We start from the raw sequence: 22,600 nt of genomic DNA, 5'->3' as shown, positions 1-22,600 counted from the left end.
CTCAAGGCCAGTTTGCTTGATGGTAACTATGACTGAGAATCAAACTAAAGTGGTCTGATTCATATTGCAATGGCCAACCATTGTGCCACAGTTACACTCGTATGCATAAGTTAACAGGGAAAAAAACTATACCATTTTTGTTACTGTGAATAAAATGACAAAATAACATTGCCACTTTGGTCAACTCGTCGTCTTGAAATTACGGAATGTACAAATCTAAAGTCTTAGGTATAATGGAAAGAAGGGTTTTGCTAATTGGGCGATCTCAGAATGGGTAGCAGGTGGCAATCCTAATCAAATGCCATTTTTCATATTTCGTGTGTTTAGGTCTGTTGTAGACAAAAAACGGCCTGCGATGAAACATGTCCTCTATTCCGACATGTGTAAAGAAGCTCATTCGCAGGGTACATTTTCATGATGATTTATTTCGCGATAACATTTACAGGCGAGAGTACGACTCACACGTTTCACAAGGCTATAACTACCGCAGTCCTGGTGGTTTATAATAGAGTAATATCGAACAGTCTTTGTTGATGGTTTCTCCCATGTAGATCTCCAACAGTCGGCCCCGATGTCGTCCACCTGCAGTTGTTCTTCAGTCCCCAAGGAATCAACCCATTCGCGGGCCTTATATACCCCTACGGCCACGCCCTGGTAACTTCCAGCACTTGCCCTCGGTAGATTCTATCAGCAAACTCTATCGTCATCTACTTCCCTTCTCTTCGATGGCAAAGGTTATAGTGGTGTCAGTGTTGATGGGTGGAGACAGGTACAGGGTACTTTACGGGGGAAGGTTCGTAAAAGTCGTACTCCTGCGTTGTAAATACTTTATCCTGAAATAAATCATCAATAAATTGGAACCTGCAAAGGAGCTTCTTTACACATGTGAGTGTAAGCCTGAGTACAATCTCACGTGTTGTTGCTGTAGAGTATTTTCATTTTACCAGTGGGTCAATGAGATAAGGGGATGGTGATTAAGGTAGTGAGTGATAGGATGGGTGGGTCATTCTTGAGAGCATGAAAAAGTGTGGGAGTGAGGTTGACACAGTGAATGATCAGGTGATTGTGTGAATGATCAGGTAAATATATGACTCATGAGGAGGGAGAGGGAGCATTTATGTAAGTCATAGAGTAAGGGAAGTGGGTGAGTTCATAATGGAGTGAGTGAGTACCAGTTTATTTAGTTGAACAAGGCGAGAACTAAAGCGACCAGGATGAGTCTCATTTGCAAGAGAGACCTGGATCACCCAAATGACCAAAGCTAAATAAACACACAGTTACAGTAATGAAAGCAAATATAAATAATACAAAACAACTGATGCGTCACATGGGAAATCGACGTAATGGAGTTAAGGGATGATAGAATATGTGAGTAAGGTGCGACACGGGTGTCCTCTGGCCCTTTCACGACTTAACATTTTTTTTGACTACGTAGTTTGAGACGATTTCCATGAATGTACCAGTAGAATCTATATCTCGTATAGATATAATGGGAGGCTGATCGATGCCCCAGTCCGGTCATGGTATGGCTCTCTATTGTTAAACCATATTATGAATGCGGATGATCTGGTGATTACTTCCCACTCTAAGGAGAAGTTGGAGACACTACAGCTAAACATGGAGCATTATCCTAAATTATGGGCCGTTACCATCAGCCTCACAAAAACAAATCACCTCCCTGGGTATTTTACATCATCAAAATGCTCCCCTCCCTCAATTCCCCATGTATTTTGGGGCAGTTGTGGAGAGAGTGGAGATATTTCCGTACTTGGGCAGTGTGCTGATGACCAACTCTGTTTCAGTAGCCGAGGTCTCACTTCGAATCATTCGAGCGGCATTCTATTTTCATCAGCTGCTGAATACTGTGTGGAAGCTACCTGGCATGTCACTCCATACAAACCTTCATGTCTTCTGGACCGCAGTTATGCCCTCCCGTATCTCTCTCGAAAGGAACATCTGCACTGGTGTGAAACATTTTGGTTAGCCCACGATCTATCCAGGGTTTAACCAGACTGGACTTTGTGAGGAGCTCAGATTCCTGGAATATCTGGACAAATGCCCATCTGTGGCCTCCTCCAGCAAGCGAGGCTGCGTTGGTTGTGTCATGCAGTCCGTATGCACAGTCACGGCATCCCCAAGCAGCTTCAATTTGGCTGGATAGATGGTGCTAAATGGGCGTGGTACGGGCTAGAGAAGAGATGGACTGATGTGGTACAGAAGGATGTGGAGCTGATTGGACTTATTGATGACTGGTATCAGCAGTGTCACGATCGGCTTCTGTGGAGGAGGTTCATGAAAAGCGCTGCTGGGGAGGTGGAGGCAGTCGCCCTCCAGCAACAGCATAGGGCAGAGGAGCAAGGCTCAAAACAACGAGCAGAGCGCCAAACAACTGACACAAATAAAGTTGGCACAGTGGGGAGCACGGCTGTTGCATCTGCCGATCATTTTCCTTAGTCAATCCATGGCACCTGCGTCTATTTACATGACCTCCTGCCAGCCAGCCTTCGACACTTCACGTGGCCTCAAAATGCACCGAGCATGGCACAAGTGCTGTGGTGATACTCTTTGGTTATATTGGATAAAGTCACGTAGGTAAAAAATAAAATAACAAAAAATCACGACGTTTCGGCCACAACACAAGCGGCCTTCATCAGGTGAAGGGACGAGACTGTCTGGAGGACAGCGAAAGCTTTAAATCTGCTGTGGTGATGTCACCGCCACTTAGGGGTGAACGACGGTTGTTCCGTTGTTGGGCGTGTGTGCACGGACGTATGTACGCCTGTGAGTCTCGTGTATGGAGAGATAAAGAGAGGCAGCCGTGCGTTGTGCTGGCCCGTGTGCCATTCTGAGCTTCATAGGCGCTGCTCACTAACAGCGCTTGCCCCAACATTCTGGTACGGCGAATGATTGTCGCTGTTGTGTGTGTATGGACGTTCACCCCCCTCCCACCGCCCCCGTGTGTGCAGTTTTAGGGACTCATTACGCCCCCTCCCGACAAGCAGGCCAGCATCCGAACTAAAGGTAAGTGACAATAAAAACAGATTTTTTTTCCATTTAAGTAACTTTATGTTTTGCTCACAATACAGTATTTATTACATTGTTGCATGCAAATGTACGATATTTTGTCTTACATATGACTTTGACAATGTTTCCATGTTTTGCTGAACCGTGATAACATCTTAAAAAACTTACAGTATGTGGATTTAAATACAGTACACTATTGTATTCAGACTTATGAACCGTTCGACTTACGGACAGTTCTCAGGAATGGAACCGATAAGTTGTATTATTCGCTAACAGCACCTTCCATTGGTATGGTTGACTACATACGATGCAAAGAAAGTTAAATATAGATACATATATATTGTACAGCACTTTCCCCAATAGTATGTTGATGTTCTATGGGGTATGTTTGTCTTTCTGAGTAATGTTTTAATTGGGGCGGTGTCATTTTCACAATTTCCCCAATGTTTTTACATTGGCCGACTTGCGCGTCAGCAATTTTCGCACCCAATGGATAAATCTCTTCTTCTTCTTCTTGGGCTTGGTGGTGGCAGAAGTGGTGGTGGAAGCTGTGGCAGCGGCGGTGGAAGGGGCATCGGTGGCATCATGGTACATTTGAGACACGGCGCATTTCAATTCTTTCAGCTGGCTACTGAGATGAAGGTTCTCTTCATGCAGCCTCTCTTCCCCATGCCACATGTCCTCGTGACGCACCAGCTTCCCGCGTAGCCTAAACTGTTCCTGGCCTCTCTGCGGATCCAGGAAGTTCAACTCCGTCAGGTGGGCATGCAGCGACCTCCGGAGATCTTTGTTTTCACAGCGCAGCGACATTTGCCGCTGTGCTGCATTGCAGTCTCGGAGAAAATCCGCATGGAGAGACTTGCTCTCCCTGCAAGGCACTCTCGTGGACTCCAGCTCCAACTGGCACTCTTTAAGCTGTTGAACCAGGCTCCTGTTCTCTCTCTGGAGAGTCTCTCGGTTCTCCATCAACTCCTCCTGCTGCTGCTGTAGCTCCAGACGGAGCATCTTGTTCTTCTGACAGAGCTCCACATTCTGCAGGCTCATCCTCTCCGTAGACAGCGTCGTGACCTCATGGTCAAAGTCTGAAATGGATAGCGTAAAAAGAAGATAAATGAAGATGCCCATCCCAAGCATGGCCAAGACCAGAACGTCAACGATCAGCAGCACCATGCTCAGCTCGTGTTGACGGCACGCGGGACGGAAGGAAGTGTGAGACGCGTCACGAAGGGGCGTGTTATTTATACAAACGTCATTACCGGATGTGACGTACGCTATGGCGTAACAGCCATCCCTGCCCACTTATTGGCAATCATTGCCCACCACGTGACTCTACGGCCCCGCCCCTAACCGCGCAGCTCCTCCCCCATACTCTTCTTCCGCCTTCCCCACGTGACGCGAAGCGAGCCAATCACGCGAGAGGCGGCGCGCGGTAGGCCCCGCGACCGCTTCCCGCCATTCTTGCAATGGGCAGCGGGGCCGCGCAGGGGGGGGGGGCGGTGGGGGCGGGGGGGGCGGGGCTGAGCTCACTCCACGTCGCGAGCGGGAGGATTGACGAGGGGGAGGGGCCAGGAGGGGCGAGGGGGAGGGGCCAGGAGGGACGAGGGGGAGGAGCCAGGAGGGACGAGGGGGAGGAGCCAGGAGCGGGAGGGGGGGGGCCGTGGCGCCGCTCTTGGGCCGCGAGGCCTCCCCCTGGGCCCGCGGCGCCACGCGGAGACCGCGACAGCAGCAGCAGCAGGAGGTGGTGGTGGTGGTGTTTGTGTTTGTAGGCACGGGAGAGGTGGTGGTGGTGTTTGTGGTTGTAGGCACGGGAGAGGTGGTGGTGGTGTTTGTGGTTGCAGGCACGGGAGAGGTGGTGGTGGTGGTGTTTTGTGGTTGTAGGCACGGGAGAGGTGGTGGTGGTGTTTGTGGTTGTAGGCACGGGAGAGGTGGTGGTGGTGTTTGTGGTTGTAGGCACGGGAGAGGTGGTGGTGTTTGTGTTTGTAGGCACGGGAGAGGTGGTGGTGGTGTTTGTGGTTGTAGGCACGGGAGAGGTGGTGGTGGTGTTTGTGGTTGTAGGCACGGGAGAGGTGGTGGTGGTGTTTGTGGTTGTAGGCACGGGAGAGGTGGTGGTGGTGTTTGTGGTTGTAGGCACGGGAGAGGTGGTGGTGGTGTTTGTGGTTGTAGGCACGGGAGAGGTGGTTACGGACAGGCGGTGAGTGCCGGGTGATGGAGGGGGGGGTGAGGGAGTGGATTGCAGGGTGAGTGAGTTAATGAGGAGAATTAATAGGTGAGGAGGGTGAGTGAGTTGAAGGGTGAGGTGAGTGAGTGGGTGAGTTCACGATAGGGAGATTGGGGCTGAGTGAGTGAACGCAGCGCACGGTAAAGATCCCCTGAGAGCATTCGCAAGAGTTGGACATTGAGTGCCGCTGTCAGGGTCCACACGCAAATTACTCACTTGGCATGATATACAAATTAACCATTGTAAACGATAACTTTAAAAAAGTCCGCTATTTGTCAGAGCTAATGCGATGTGCGTTTAGCATATTTGTAGCACGTTAACCAACGTCAACATCGTCATTTAGAGTAACTATTAGTCCATACGTGTCACTTGCTAATAGTACCCGGGTCAATCACAACTTTGCCGTGCGTGCAGGCTTTGTCTCTGTCTGCTCGCTAGGGCTGCGATGCCTTTCCATGCCACAAGATGACGTTCATTGCTCCTTCCACACCGCGACAATATTTACTGCAGTGTTCTATAACGCGGTAGTTGCGTTGCTGAATAACACCACGTTGTGTAAACTCCCTCGTTACAATGACTAATACAGGGTAAAGCACAGTCCGTGATAACAGCGTGAGATGCGTGTGTCGGCTGAACAAAGACTGAGGCGCGTGGGGAGCATCAGGAAGCATCCAGCAGCATCCCAATGCCTCGTGTGACGCTGTGCCCAGGCAGCCGTACAACCGCACATTCCTACTCGCGCGACGTGGTTCTGTTGACTCAATCGCGTTATATCCACTTAGCATCCGCGTTATAAAACGTGTTCCCTAATACATCCATCGTGCCATATCCAAATGGCGTTATGAAAACACGCGTTGAGGCAGAACGAACTCTATAAACTATTTTTATTTTACCAGGTGAGACCCACTGAGCTATGTGGCTGTTTTTCAGAAGCGACCTGTCCACAAATGATAGATCAGCGAAATGGCTAATCACGTAGAAATGTGTAGCACCAGCCAAACATACTCTAGACAGCTTTACACCGAACTCCTTGCTTGTGGTAAAACATGTTTGCGACTTTGCTGATCGAGAACTATGCAGATTTAGATTTATAGTAACATGTACTTGGTGTGAGATGAACTTCCAAACAATTTCCTTTGCTCAACATCTTGGAATTAATGTCTTTTTAAATGGTCAGCTTAAGTGATTCCGTGATGTTTATGTAACTTGACCATTAAGATAATCTATGGAGCACAATTATTTCAATATTACTTGTCATAAACTTTAAAATGAACCCATATGTGATATAATATTGCCTGATTATTTTATTTTTTAATGTAGTCTACATGCTCTTCTGGGGATATTACCCCACATTTACCATTCATTGATGTTCCCTTTGACATTGGTAATTGGCATTGTCACACCATAGTAATTCATGGGCAATTATGTAATTCTCTCTGTGTCTATCTTTCTCTGCATCTGTCTGTGTGGGTGTCTCTCTGCCGGTGTGTTTTTCTCTATATGCGTCTCTCGTGTGTCTCTTTGTGTGTGCCTCTCTCTGTGTGTGGATGTCTCTCGGTGTCTGTGTCTCTCTTTCCTTTTCCACGATGTGGTGTTGTATTTACATGCAAATTCTACCTCTAGCCCCGCCCACTTACCCTTGGGCTGAGCTTATCTCAAGCCAATATAACTTCGTGTTTCAGCAGCTTTCTCGCTATATTTTTTCACCTGATGATGATTGCTTGTGTTGCGATCGAAACGTCGTGATCTATTATCTTTTCTACCTACGTGACTTTACCGAAAGAACCAAAGAGTATTGTGATTGTAATTTTGATTGTGATCGTTGTGGTGGAGGTGGTGATATTGATGGTGGTGTTAACGATAGCGGTGATTTTGGTGGTTGTAATGGTGGTATTGATGGTGGTAATGGTGGTTGACTATTACCCCTCTCGTGTCCTTACTTCCACCACCAGGTTTAAGAATCTGCTGGTGTCTGTGCTGGAGGTGGACGTCTGGATATCTGTGCGGTCTGGAGCGGTGGACAATAGACTCCTGCAGCTCAACCAGGTGGACGCACTGGGCAGGGGGCAAGATTGTGGTGGCCTTAGAGACCCACTTACTCCTACAGAGAGCCATAGACTCACTCACAGAGTACACTCACACAGAGAGCCAAAGTCTCACTGACACAGAGCCATAGGCTCACTCACATGGAGACACATAGACTCACTCACACAGAGAACCATTGATTAACTCATTTTTTTTTTCGGTAAAGTGACGTATGTAGAAATACCATAAAATTATATTAAAATAAATCAAGCACGACATTTCGACTGCAACACAAGCGATCTTCATCAGGTGTAAAAACAAATAGCACATAGGGTGACATCAGCGCAACACATAGAGAGCGTTAAACTGCACGGAGGTAAATACAACAAGAAGATGAGAGACGAGAATTCAAAAAACCTAAGAAAAATTTACGTGATGCAATACCAGTCGGCCAACGACACAGTTAGACACTTGCCTGGCAGACCACGAATTTCAGAAGAGTGCTAAATTTCGTGTTCATCCTCTGGGTTGAACATACCAGCATAGACAGAGTGAACAAATACGAGGTACAAGATAGCAGAAATACATATACAGGGACACAAGAGGTAAGAAGAGGAAAGACGGACAGAGAAGCAAGAAAAAAGGGGCCGGAGGAATGAACAGAGGCTTAAAATAAGTAGCAGAGGTGGGGGGAGGGGCCGAAGGAAGCAAAGGGCACCCCACCCACCCCACCCACCCCACCCATCCCACCCCACCCCACCCACCCCACCCCACCCACCCCACCCACCCCACCCACCCACCCCACCCCACCCACTCCACCCACTCCACCCACCCCTCCCACCCCTCCCACCGATCCTCCCCCCAACCCTCCCCTCAACGCTCCTTTCACTCCTCCCGTCACCCCTCTCCTTTTTGCTGCGTCAGGGCCAGAGGCTGAGAGCACGGCAGAGGAGGCTACACGGGGAACTGGGCCGCGTCAGGGGCGAGAGACGCGGGGCGACTCGACACTTCACTGCGTGGGTGAGTGTGGGGAGTTCGTGGTGCATGGTGGACGGTGGGTGGTGTGGTCCAGAATATAAACCACCTGTGTAGGATACACGGGGGATTTTTGATTGGTGCTTAAATGTGTGTGTGTGGAAGACGGTGTAGTGTGTGAGTGTGTGTGCGGTGGGGGGTAGGGAGGTAAATGTGTGTGTAACGCAAATGAGTATCTGGGGCGGTGTGTAAACATCACACATTGGGGAGACAAAGGCGGTCCGGCGTGGTTCTGACCACTTACCATTTCGTGTACTATGCCGGCCTTCATAGGGGCTCAATAACAGCACTTGCCCCACCAGTCTGTGGAGCTCCATGGGGGATGTTTGTGTCGGAGCTCGTGCTGTAGGCGTAGACCACGCGCGACCGTGGATCCTCTATAGGGAGCGCGCGTCTGCTGTGGGTCGCATGGAGCTGCACGAGCGGACACCGCCGCAGCGATTCCCATACCGACTCAAGAGATCGGCGCTGGGAAACAATTGCGCTGAAGTGTGTTGCTGGGTGGATGAAGCGAGCACCACCATGGTGTGCTTGCCTTGTATGGTCAGTCGTGTGACTGATTATTATAATATATTAATTCACACCTTTGCACCGTGTCATGGCAGTTTCTCTGTTTTTCCTTCATTGCATTTTTATTTCAGAAATATTTCACCTGCAAAATAGATTGAGTTTGAATATCTCATGCGAAAGGGTGCCCAGGGCATGTGGGGTCGTCCAATTGCACAGTACTTAGCGCACATCACTACACACCCATGGACTAAATCCAGAGGCGAGTGACAAATGAATCAGTTCTGCCCCCCTCGCTTCACCAATCCGCACTAGTCGGCGTGGAGAAATATGGTTAAAAATCAACACGACCGACAGGGCATAGGGTGCCCATTATCCAGAAGGGCTTTACTTTATTTTCACATCCACATCTAATTGTGGATTTGGTTATTTTTCTTTAGTTATCTTTGTTGTATAAATACAACTTGACAAGATGTGTACTGCTTCATTCTGGTACATTTACTGTTTTTCAGTGCATTTCAGCACTGGGTGTGTTTGTTGGATTCATTGTTTGTCGATTTTTCATTGAACTGACAAATGGTGTAACCTGGTCCCTTGGGTACCCAGGCCTTCCTATAGTATAACTCCAGGAATCGGCAGATTTTAATTTTATTGTACCAAGTAAGGACCACTGAGCTATATAGCTGTTTTTCAAAAGCAACCTGGCCACAAATCATAGCTCAACGAAGTGGCATATCACATGGAAATTTGTAGCAGCCAAATACTGTAAACGCATATTTCTAAATGTGGAGGGAAAAAAACTCGAGGATCCAGAGAAAAACCCACGCCACCACGGGGAGAATATGCAAACTCCAAATATCCAGGCGTTGGAATCGAACCCACGATCTCCTGCATTCCAGGCGAAGGGGATAACTTGTTGCCACCACTGAGCCCCTTGTTAATCTGATGTGGTATACTGGTACAGCCCCTGGTGGCCTCGGTCACTTTACTGACCTTTGCACCATTGTGTAGTCGGTTCAATTGAGTCGCAGACATACTCTTTGGAGGCAACAAATTTATTTATACCAACACGAAGGGGTAACTTCCCTTTTACCAGATAACAACCTATGGTGGTGGACCACCAGGCTATCTGCGCTAACACTCTGGGATAGCTACAACGAGCAGGACTCCAGCTTGAGTCCTGCCTATGTGTTGGTGACTCTTCACGGATGTTGAATGTAGATCTTTCAGAAGACAACAGCAAAGCTGAACCCTGTTCCCTCTGGGGACCCGGTTTATATGCTCACCAGTCGTGGCCGGCTCCGCCCTTGGCCACGACTACCTTCTTGATTCCTATTGCAAGATCTCGCCCTGACACGTGACTACCCACTAGCCCCAACTTGGGGCCCCTGTGTAGACTTTACCCGTCATGTACCTTCCAGGGTCAACAAGAGTGCAATGGCCCACATTAACCTCATTCATGGCTGACACTTTCACACCCCTTCTATAGAGGACAGCACTGCACGCCACGCGTGGTACCACTCAGCGCCATGACTCAGCGCTCACCAAGCCCCACTAGGGCTGGTACTACACCCACATATATGGGGTGTCGGTGATGTAATTACATCGCACTCCGTGCCTCTCAGGCCGGCACTACACAGTGGTATTCCCGATGTCACTACATTACCCCCCCCCCCATTCGTAGCATTCAGCCGTCCTGGCTGTCAACTCCCCCTTAAAACTAACTAAGTGAATAAGTTCTAGATTTGAAGCTTTCGTGACTGCAAGGATCCATACTCTTTGGTTCTATTCGGTAAAGTCACGTAGGTAAAAAATAAAACAACAAAAATCATGACGTTTCGGCCACAACACAAGTGGCCTTCATCAGGTGAAGGGGACCGTACTGTCATGAGGACAGCGTTGGAGTGAAGACAGTCCAGCCCAGGTCGCGTCCTTTTAAGCTGTGTGGGAGGAAACAAAATGCTTTGACAAAGGAATTAGCATAAAATAACCGTAACGCACAAGAGGACCGGCACGGAGGGGGGGAGGGGGTGTGAAGTGGAACGTAGAGGACCGGCACGGGGCGGGGGGGGGAGTTTACAAATGTAGGTGTGAAGTGAAATAAGCTTCTATGAATGTTTGGTATATCACTATTTGGATAAATACCATTGAAAATTACTTTAATGTTTGGTATGATTTAGAACATCTTTCCAATGGTTGCTTAAGTGAATAAGGTGATAAAAAGCGAGTAAAAATGACTAAACGCTATGTGTGCCTCAATAATTAACAATAACAAATAGCATATAAATACCCAAGCCCACCTATACAATATATACACTAGCTACAAATGTACAGAACAACACGAGAAAATATAAAACGCGAATGCACGGAATCCCCTCCATCACCAACAACTCCCATCCTCACCGTGTAGCAATACCCATAAGCACAACAAAGGCTAGGTTCAGCCAATAACCGATATGGCCTACTGAGTGTGACAAGCAACTGATGGTGTGGGAGTGTGTGTGCATGGGTGTCACAAAATCCGAAGAGTTTTTGAGCGAGTCCTCGTGGCTGGGCCTCCAGTGGAGGTGGGCTCACTCTCCCTGGAGGTCCCAGGGGGAATATGCAACTGTCCAGTCGAATCCGGCTCCTCACGAAGAGCAGTAGGCCGGGTCGACGGGTTCTCCTCTCCCGAATCAAGTGAAGACAGCGCAGGCGGCGGCTCGGGGGACATCAGGCGCGCGGCACCTGAGGGAGGAAGCACACGACTCCGCTGAGGACCAACCTCAACGGGCACACATGCCAGCTCGCCGGACACATCTGTCCCTCGGCGCCCACAGTGTGGAGATGGAACAAACTCACAGGGAGCAATAAAGGGCTTAGGGCAAGAGGAGTGTACAAAACAACTCCGCCGCCCCAAGCGGATCTGGACACACTGCGGTCGAATGACCCGAATCACATCAACCAGCCCTCTCCAGGGTTTGAGCAATTTGGGCGATGTACCCACCGGTACCTGTGGACAGTGCAACCAAGCTCTGTCCCCAGGTGCCCACTCATGTTTTGAAGTATGGAAGCCCCTCAGCCATTCATTGGCCAATCGGCACGAATCAGAATTTACCCTGGAAGTCTCCCGCACTTCGGAAAGCTTTTGAAGGGTACAGCACACGGAGTCAGAGATTTAAGATTTTGCCTTGTTGGGTGCGGCTTGTAACTGAACATGAATCAGGGGGTCGTGTTCTCGCTGACCTGATGACTCAACATGAAGGTCAGAGTCCTGTGCAGCCACCTCAACCATACCATCCGTCTGCGGATTGTGCGGTGACATGCGTACTTTCTTGGTTCACAACTAACGCACACCTCTTGCAATAATTTTGAAGAAAATGTTTTGCCTTGATTGTTCAGAAGACGTTCGGGAGCACTCTTGTCCATAATGTAGTGGGTAATAAACTGGAGGAAGCTTACTCTGAGGCAACACATTTATTATAACATTAACAGGTTATTACAGAATGGGGTAATGGCCCCTTTCACGCGATACTCTATGGAGGTAGTCCCTCCAGACTAGCTTGCCTCTCACTGGCTATCACGGCATCTATAGTGCTGGGGCTTGAGTCTTCCCTTGAGTCTTCACTGGTTATCAGCTGGAGCTTTCACTGGTACAAGCTCAAGCCGACCCTAGCCAGGGGTTCTGCTCTGCCCATTGGGCTTTTCTCTTCAGGGCTCCAGGATGCTCTTCAGTCTTCGGCCGGACAACAACTGCTGGGACCGCTCAGGGACCTGACTTATATATAGGCTCCTGGCTCACTCCGTCCCTGGCCACGCCTTCCTTCTAGGACCGTCTCCGAGGGTCTGGAGAATGACATCATCTCCCCAGCCCCCTTCCCGGGATCTGGGGTCCCGACCGTTGGTCACGATGCTCCCCCAGGGATTGCCTTGGCAAACGGCCCGTCATCATTAATCCAGCAGGTTCAGCCTCCCCTCTGCTCCCTACTGACACAAGCTAGTACTGCCGGCTATGATTAGTGGCGATCATGTTCAACCATGCCACTACAATTACGTAGCCATTGAGGAATGCCTCAGTGATCTTTGCCGCCAACTGTTTGGGAAGCGGCCAGGCCACAGGCCATCATGAGAAATACTCGACTCCCACCAGAAAATATTTATTCCCACAAGCGGCTTCTACCGCGTGCACTGCACACACCCCTTCAACAAATTAGCAGCATCCTCAGCCATGCCAGGCCAGAAGAAATCCGACTTACGTGTGGCCAATGCTAGTTTATGCACACCCAAGTGCAACAGACGCTCGTGCACCGCCCAAATGACCTTACTCCGCAGGGCGGTGGGCACAACAATGTTGGAACATCGCATCTCTCCGCCCCAATGCATGAGCAATCCGCCTCTGAGAATGAAAGAGGTGACACCCCATCGATCCTCGCCCCCATCAGTCTCTCTGACACGGCATCGCAATTTAAGCAGAGAAGCGTCCTCAACCTGGAGGTGCCCCCATTCTTCGTGGTCCAATCCAATGACAGCATCACGCGCCACTGGATCCCCAGCCCCCTCAGATGTTACAACCTCGGCCGATGCCGTAAGGGTAGGGGGCGAGTGTTCGTTGCGCGGCTTACAGCGACCGGAGCCCGAAAAACTTGCGCAACTCTCGTTCGTGGGTAATCGCGACAGGGCGTCCGCGTTTGTGTGATGGGAGCCTTTGCAATAGGTAACCTGAAAAGAGTAGTCCTGGAGGACCTCCAACCAGCGTGAAAGTTCGCCAGATGGCTGGTCAACCTGCAGCGCGTACTGCAGCGCCGCGTGGTCCGAGCGCACCTCAAAGTCTCTCCCATACAAATATGGAAGATACTGTTGCAAGAAAAACACGATAGCTAACAGTTATCAGCATGTGACACAGTACCGCTGTTCAGCCGGAGACAGCACTCTGCTTCCTTATGGGATAACACTCGACGCCATTGACAACTTGAGACAGAACAGCTCCAATGCCAGTGTTACTAGCATGTGGATCAAGGACAAACGGCAAGGAAAAGTCGGGGTAGTGGAGGGGAGGGGCGTTCACCAAGCCATCTTGGAGTGCAACAAATGCGGCCTCCTCATGGGTGGTGCCGATGTCACAAGTCGAGGAGACTGAAGTGCTGTGACAAAAGGGCCATTGCCTGAATCGTCTCTTACTATAAACATTTCATTTCAAAGCGGTGTTATCGAAGAAGTTTTTTTGGAAGATGAATAACATCGCGATGGGGGGAGGGGGACATAGCGGGATTGAGGGGGAGCGATTTGGGGTGTTATAGAGGTGGGTGTTGAGTAAAATAGTATCAGTGTCTTGTGCTCGAGCCTAGGGGCTATGCCAAGGGGCTAGGACATTGAGAACACGGATTCGAATGAACGTCTCATCTTGCCACATGCTTTTTTTACTATCTCCATCAGTAAAAAAATCAATCTACAAAGCAATGCTGCTTCTAAAATGGGTATAGTACTCTGAAGCATGTAAAAATGGTAATGTACTGTCAATCGTATTTTAACAGGAGCATTGTCTCTTTAAAGGTCACGGTTTTTGTTGTTGACATGAACTTTATTGGCTTCCACCTCCCTGTTCACAGAGATCGTCAATAGAGGCTGAAGTCTGTTACTCACGCACAGTCAGTCGAGGGAGTGATAGCCCCCACTGTGCCCTTCAGCCCGTGGCGTTGCCTATGGGACTCATTGTCCCGTAACATCCCGAGTTCACAATGTCGATTAAAGCGACACCTTTGTTTAATAACGATCCATGAAATGAGTGGGACTTTATATAGTGTGACAGTCTTGTCTTTGGTAATACTGTACTCATGTTTGTTTCTGTTGCCTGGTTTTTAATTGGTAAAGCTGTGATCGTGTTTGATACCTCCACTGGTATCCGATTAATTTCTGCATCAAGCACAATATCCCCTTTGCTGTCTTCAAGTTCCACCATGGACACGCTCCTGTTTGCCTCTCCCATCATCTCATTCCCCTCCCAATGTTCTCCTATATCGTCCCTACCATCTCGCTTTACTCCCCTTCACTCATTCTCCGCCCAGCAACCAAGGCTTCCTGTTGGAACTTCTAATCAACCTTTACTCATTCGGAGGTCACTCATTCCCTTTTCTTTTGATGCAATTATTTGGGCCTGTCACTTACCATCCACAGATTTCTCCTGTGATCATCACTGTATGTTCTCTCTTTAGAAATGTAGGCTGAATGTACACCACCTTGTTCCCAATGATGATTGTATCTCACTGATGTGCACATCACCTTGACAGAGGCTCTTTTTAAAGGCACTCTAATTGATTATTTCTCATTTCACAGCCTCCACTACACTACTCAGCAGATTATACCCCACTTTGTTCGTCAAGACTTGCTTGAGGCAAATATAAGTATGGTCCAACAACTTCTATGACTGACACGGCACGAGTAAGACTGCCTGCAGTCCAACCAAAAAGGCTGCATCTTTGAAAGCTGGTTTCAAGCCTGCCCTCCACGTGTGTTAAAAGATCTTACTCACCCATGTGATGATAGTTGAGCCTCTGGGTGTCAGCATTTCTACTCTGATATTGCAAGTGTTGGTTACTAGTGATTTCTTTCATTTTTCTTAGGGTACCTCTCACTTTATACTCAAATGGCTCAATGCAGAAGGTGTAGGGTCTTTGGTTGCTGTGGCTTGCATGAGCTCTTCAAAGGGATATGACGAAGAGCGATTCTGCATTTGGGAGCATAATTACTTCTAGCATGCTAGTTTCTGCCTTCAACTGCTGAGGAGCTTGCCACTGGCATTTGTAATTGCGCAGGAAATATTGAAGTAGGCTCCCCTGAGCTGACTGAAGTTTGCAAAGTCATCCTTTATTTGACTGAGAGTTATTATTCAACTACTGCAGCTTTTCCATCAGGCCCCCTCTGTTCATGCCAGATCTGAGTTTTGCATTGCCTTCTTAGGCCCTTGTAGCAGTTTTTACGTTCTTTTTTCAATTAAACACCACGTTTAATCACTAATCCATTCATTTCCAATATTGCAACAGGTTGTTGGGCTGGTCTTGGCGGCGTTGTTTACATAATCTTGAAATTGTCCCAAACTGTTGGTTCCTCATTAGACAGGAGCGTGCATTACCACTGCCCACCTCCACATTACAACCATCCCCACCATAAGAATTATATCCAGTATGAGCTGGAGAAGCTTTTGTTGAACTTCGAGAGTACTACTAAGAAATGGGGTTTACGTTCATCCCCACATTAAACAAAGCACCTGCCTGGGTATTCTGTGTCATCGTATTCTCCCATCCCTCCACTCCCCATGAGCAGTGGGGCAGTTTTGGACAGAGCAGAACAATTTTTCCATACCTGGGGTGCATGTGACTAGCTCCAGTTTGGCAGCAGAGGTCATGCTCCGAATCGGTTGAACATAATTATCTCAGCTGCGTAACACACTGTGAATGCTGCATTGCCTGTCGCTCCATGTAAATCTCTGGGTCTTCTCAGCCAGATATCCCCTCCCTTCTCTACATTTGAGAAATTTGGATTCCTTTTAAAGGAACATCCACACTGGTTTTGCATATTCAAGTTGTCTACGATCCACCGTGGGCTTAACAAACTAGATTATGTGAGCAGCTTAGATCCTTGAATGATCTGGACAAATGCCCATCAGTGAGATACTAAGGCAGGTGAGGCAGCATTGGCTGGGTCATGTAGCCCAAATGCCCAGTCACTGTGTACCCAAACAGCTTCTGTTTGTCCAGATATAAGGGGCTTATCGCTATAGGCAAGAGTTTGACTGCTGTGTAACAGAAGGATGGTGGAGCTGTTTGGGCTTGCCAACAACTCGACCAGTGGTTTCAAGATCAGCGTCTCTGGAGGAGTTTTGTGAAGGATGTCCGCCTCCAGCAATAACGGAGGGCGGAGGAGTGATGCTCACAACAACGAGCGGAGTGCAGAATGAGTAAAATGCAGCAAGGTGGAACAGTAGGGAGCACAGGTGGTAGATTTGCCAGTCATCCCTGTCACTCAACCCATGACACCTTTATCTATCCTGTAACCTCCTGCCCATGAGCCTTCGACAGTCCACATGACCTCAATGTGCACTTAGCCTGGCACAAACACTTTGTTGACGTCACCAATTTTGAGTGGCGAATGGCTTTTATTGTTATTGTGTTTATGTATCCACCCCTTCATGTGCCGTACTGGCCTGCTTATGTGCTCGCTAGCAGAACTAATCCCAATAATGTAAAAAACGATATGGGAGATTTTTCTCATTTGTATCTTGTATGTTTGTGTACATCGCCTATGTGTGTTTGTGGCGAGCCATGCTGCACAACAAACTCAGCCACAGTTATCAATAGGACGTGATATCTACACTGGTTTTGGGTCCTCTAGTTTGTGTCTGCATTAAATGAGTGCCTGGTACAATGGGTAATCAGTATAACCTATGAGACTATGAGACAAATGTGGCCAGGTGTGGTGCTGGCCATTTCTACCCCACTTTGCGTGCGGGTCTTCAAATGGGCTCACTAACAGCACTTGACCCACCAGTCTGTGGAGCTACATGGGGGATGTTTGTGTTGAAGCTCGTGCTGTCGGCGTAGAAGACGCTCGACAGTTTATCCTCTGTAGGGAGCACGCGTCTGCTGTGTGTAGCGTGGAGCTGCACGATAGTGAAACCAATAGAGTTGTTGCGCCTTGGGCGTAAACATCAATGTATGTCCATTTGCCAGGTGTTATTTTTTTCATTTCCTGTGGAGATGTGTGCTGTATGAGAGAAAAAGCGACTGAGCTCACGCCCTCACCCCCTTCTCCCTATTGCATTATCTCCTCGTACTATTTGACTATTCATAAAATCATACGTATATAGTGACACCCCAGGGATAAATTAATATTGCTTGTTATAGCACATTCTTGTAGAAAGAACGCTGGTTAAGTCAGACCGGCCTGTATATGTACAGTTTAGATATTTAGTTTGCAGCAATGCAATACACACAGCTCAATACACAAAGAGTTAAATGTATAAATATCTCATACTAAAGAATGGATTACTTGGGTTTACAAACATGATGTACAAAACTCGTTATAGTCTCATGCTCTGCATGCTGTTGTAAATGCATGTGGTGCATACTCACTGACCAGACGCTTCGTTATTATTGATACTAATAAAAAATGTTAAATTAAGATTTTTTTTCATTAATTTCTCACTTTAAACAAATATAGGGAGGCGTTCATCCAGCGGTAGAGAGACAATGGCTGCTGATGATGATGTAACGTGCCGCTCATTTTGAAGGATTCCTAAGAGACAGTGCAAATGGAGATTCAAAGGCATAGGAAGGTGGTTGCACAGACACCTGGACCACTGCTGTCCTGTATAAGTGATTTATTTAACATAATGAACATTATAGTAACATTGACGCTGCCTCATGTGTGTACTTTAAGTTTTGGCTTCCCCACACAAACACACTACCTCCACAAAAGGTCATGTTTACTCATTTCTGTGAAGCGTATTCAAGTTTAATTTATTACGTATAGCCCTGTGAGCCATGCGGCTCTTAAGTCGGGTGCAACCGCAACAAACAAAATATGAATCTACATTGCAGAAAACTATTAAACCACAACCAGACCAAAATAAAGCTACAAAAACAATGTAACAGCAGTAATCATAGGAACTGTGATTTTAAAATTAACAATAAACGATATACATAACATGTACGACAAAACCTGCAGCCATAGCTGGCAGCACGACACTCCCAGTGTATGATGTCTGAGTGAGTCAGCAGCAGCGTGAGTGAGTGTATGATGTGCGAGTCAACGTATGATGTGCGAGTCAGCGTATGATGATTGAGTCAGTATTAGGTTGAGTGAGTATATGATGTGTGAGTCAGCGCACAATGTGTTAGTCAGCGCATGATGAGTGAGTCAGTGTATGATGTGTGAGCGAGTCAGCGGCAGAGTGTATGATGTGCGAGTGAGCCAGCACACGATGATTGAACCTATGTATGATGAGTGAATGGGTCCCGTTCAGACGGACGAGTTCATCGATGGTCGGAACACAGGAGGGGGAGAGACACAGCTGCGAGGCGCTGTTATACTCCATGTTGTAAACCATACCATTAACCACGGTTAAGCTATCTGTGTTGCTAAAGTTGAGGGTAAGAATCCACCCATTTTTCGCCATATAGCATTGTGATATATAACGACTTATTGTTGGTAGCTTAGCTGATTGGAGAATATAGAGTTTATTGATAACATTGAGGTAATTTATATTTTAGTATTTTTTATTGGTTCATGATATAGTATTCATTATATATTGTATTGTATACCCAGTTACTGTGAATAGCTCATATGTGTAGGCCTTAACTTCAACATAGCCATTTCTGTGACCAGTCACAAGCTAATCACTCAGTTATTTCAATGCTAAATTCGCCTAGTTATTTCAATGCTAAATTCTCCTGTTTGATTTGTACTAGGTGCCTCGGTGAATGTATATGCTCTGACTTTAACATAGCTATTTCTGTGACCAGTTACAAGCTAATCATTCAGCTATTTAAATGCTAAATTCTATGCTAATTCCTTTGTCAAGGAGTGCCTCTGCGGATGTGTATACTTTAACTTAGCTATTTCAATGCTAAGTTCTATGCTAATTCCTTTGTCAAGGGGTGCCTTTGCGGATGTGTATGCTTTAACTTTAATATAGCCTTTTCTGTGACCAGTCACAAGCTAATCACTCAGCCATTTCAATGCTAAATTAAATGCTAATTCCTTTGTCAAGGCGCTTTGTTTCTTCTCACACAGCTTGAAGGTCGTGATCTCAGCGTGGCTTTCTCACTCCAGCGCTGTCCTCCAGACAGTCTCGTCCCCTTCACCTGATGAAGGCCGCTTGTGTTGTGGCCGAAACGTCGTGAGAATATTATTGTGTTATTTTATTTTATCAATTTATTATTTTATTCTCATTCTACGTGACTTTACCGAAAGAACCAAAGAAGATGAATCCTTGCAGTCACGAAAACTTTAAATCGAAATTTAAGCTACCATTCTTAGATGTTCTGTTTGAGAGGAGACCTGATGGCTCATTGGGGTATTCTGTCTACAGGAAACCCACCCACACAGATTCCTACTTGAAACCTGATTCCCACCACCACCCAGCCCAAAATAATTATCTCATCAAAACTTCATACCATAGGGCTCATTGCATTTCGGACCAACACCACCTGACCAGTGAATTAAAACATGTACACCTGGCCCTCAAAAGGAATGGTTACTCTGACCGTACCATCCGCCAAGCTGTTTCTCCCTCGATACAGAAACAACCACTTGATACTCCGGCCAAAACCATCCCACTACCATATATAGCAGGCGTTACTAAAAAGATTTCAAAAATTCTAAACAAACACAAGATCCAGGTGCAGTTCAATACATTACACAAAATTCGTGATCTGATCCCATCCGTGAAGGATGGCATTCCTGACTTACAGTACCCCGGGTTTTACAAATTGAGTTGTACCTGCGGTGATTGCTATATAGGGGAGACAAAGCGACATGTCTCTGACCGAATTCGCGAGCACAAATCAGATTTGAAACACAGCAAAACGAATTCTTTGCTGATCACTGTTACAACGCTGTGGGTGATCACGATATAATTTTCTCCGATACCAAGGTTCTTTGCAAACCCACGGGTTTTTATCAGAGATTTGTTCACGAGGCAATTCAGATCTACAAACACAGACACAATTTCAACCGAGAAGTTGGTTTCAAATTAAGCAACCATTGGAAAGATGTTCTAAATCGAACTAAACATAAACTAATTTCTGTGGTACAGTATATTTTTCAAGTAGTGGTACCCCAAACTTTCGCAGCTCTCAGCTCCCCCCCCTCCCGCTCCTGGCCCCTCCCCCTCGTCCCTCCTGGCCCCTCCCCCTCGTCCCTCCTGGCCCCTCCCCCTCGTCCCTCCTCCCGACTCGCGACGTGGAGTGAACTCGCCCCCGCGCCCCGCGCCCCACCCTGAGCGGCCCCGCCGCCCATTGCAAGAATGGCGGGAAGCGGACGCGGGGCCGACCGCGCGCCGCCTCTCGCGTGATTGGCTCGCTTCGCGTCACATGGGGAAGGCGGAAGAAGTGTATGGGGGAGGAGCTGCGTGGTTAGGGGCAGGGCCGTGGAGTCACGTGGTGGGCAATGATTGACAATAAGTGGGCAGGGATGGCTGTTACGTCATAGTGTACGTCACATCCGGTAATGACGTCACGATAAATAACACGCCCCTTCGTGACGTGTCTCACACTTGCTTCTGTCCGCGTGCCGTCAACTCGAGCTGAGCATGGTGCTGCTGATCGTTGGCGTTCTGGTCTTGGCCATGCTTGGGATGGGGATCTTCATATATCTTCTTTTTACGCTTTCCATTTCAGACTTTGACCATGAGACCACGACGCTGTCTACGGAGAGGATGGGCCTGCAGAATGTGGAGCTCTGTCAGAAGAGCAAGATGCTCCGTCTGGAGCTACAGCATCAGCTGGAGGAGTTCATGGAGAACCGAGAGACTCTCCAGAGAGAGATCAGGAGCCTGGTTCAACAGCTTAAAGAGCGCCAGTTGGAGCTGGAGCCCACGAGAGTGCCTTGCAGGGAGAGCAAGTCTCTCCATGCGGATTTTCTCCGAGACTGCAATGCAGCACAGCGGCAAATGTCGCTGCGCTGTGAAAACGAAGATCTCCGGAGGTCGCTGCATGCCCACCTGAGGAAGTTGAACTTCCTGAATCCGCAGAGAGGGCAGGAACAGTTTAGGCTGCGCGGGAAGCTGGTGCGTCACGAGGACATGTGGCATGGGGAAAAGAGGCTGCAAGAAGAGAACCTGCATCTCCGTAGCCAGCTGAAAGAGCTAATATGGACCGTGTCTCAAATGTACAATGCCACCACCACCGACGCCACTTCCACCGCCGCTGCCACAGCTTCCACCACCGCAACCGTTTCCACCACCACTTCTGCCACCACCACCAAGCCCAAGAAGATGAAGAGATTTAGCCATTGGTTCCGAAAATTGCTGAAGCGCAAGTCGGCCATTTAAAAATATTGGGAAAATTGTGAAAATGACACCACCCTAATTAAAACATTACTCAGAAAGACAAACATACCCCATAGAACATCAACAAAGTCATATATAAGACAAAATATCGTACATTTGCATGCAACACTCTAATAAATACTGTATTGTGAGCAAAACATAAAGTTACTTAAATGGAAAAAAAATCTGTTATTGTCACTTACCTTTAGTCCAGATGCCGGTCTGCTTGTCGGGAGGGGGCGTAATGAGTCTCTGCACACACGGGGGCGGTGGGAGGGGGGTGAACGTCCATACACACACACAACAGCGACAATCATCCGCTGTATAGCCTTACCAGAATGTTGGGGCAAGCGCCTATGAAGCTCTGAATGGCACACGGGGTGAATGGCCAGCACCCCGCCCGGCTGCCTCTTTATCTCTCCATACACGAGACTCACAGGCGTACATGCGTCCGTGCACACACGCACAACAACAACGCAACAACCGTCGTTCACCCCTAAGTGGCGGTGACATCACCACAGCACTTGTGCCATGCTCGGTGCATTTTGAGGCCACGTGAAGTGTCGAAGGCTGGCTGGCAGGAGGTCATGTAATAGACGCAGGTGCCATGGATTGACTTAGGAAGATGATGGGCAGATGCAACAGCCGTGCTCCCCACTGTGCCAACTTTATTTGTGTCAGTTGTTTGGCGCTCTGCTCGTTGTTTTGAGCCTCGCTCCTCTGCCCTATGCTGTTGCTGGAGGGCAACTGCCTCCACCTCCCCAGCA

General features: G+C 48.0%; 1 protein-coding gene across 1 annotated transcript; it reads left to right on the top strand.

Annotated features, from left to right (window-relative positions):
- Window positions 1-8,194: 8,194 nt before the first annotated feature.
- On the top strand, window positions 8,195-22,062 carry LOC142923017 (uncharacterized). The gene is made up of 2 exons (XM_076063952.1): window positions 8,195-8,287; window positions 21,184-22,062. The coding sequence occupies exon 2, from the start codon at window positions 21,222-21,224 to the stop codon at window positions 21,834-21,836; it is 615 nt and encodes a 204-aa protein (XP_075920067.1). The 5' UTR covers window positions 8,195-8,287; window positions 21,184-21,221; the 3' UTR covers window positions 21,837-22,062.
- Window positions 22,063-22,600: the final 538 nt, after the last annotated feature.

Source organism: Petromyzon marinus, unplaced genomic scaffold (genome assembly GCF_048934315.1).
Source record: "Petromyzon marinus isolate PM22_M1 ecotype Great Lakes invasive population unplaced genomic scaffold, UKy_Petmar_22M1.pri1.0 PM_Scaffold_25, whole genome shotgun sequence".
Lineage (NCBI taxonomy): Eukaryota > Metazoa > Chordata > Hyperoartia > Petromyzontiformes > Petromyzontidae > Petromyzon > Petromyzon marinus.
The sequence above is the reverse complement of the archived record's forward strand: the minus strand, read 5'-3'. Positions and strand labels throughout refer to the sequence as shown.

What these genes read in the sequence shown, in the direction of transcription:
- LOC142923017 (XM_076063952.1), top strand. Translation starts at nt 21,222, where the DNA reads ATGGGCCTGCAGAATGTGGAGCTCTGTCAGAAGAGCAAGATGCTCCGT.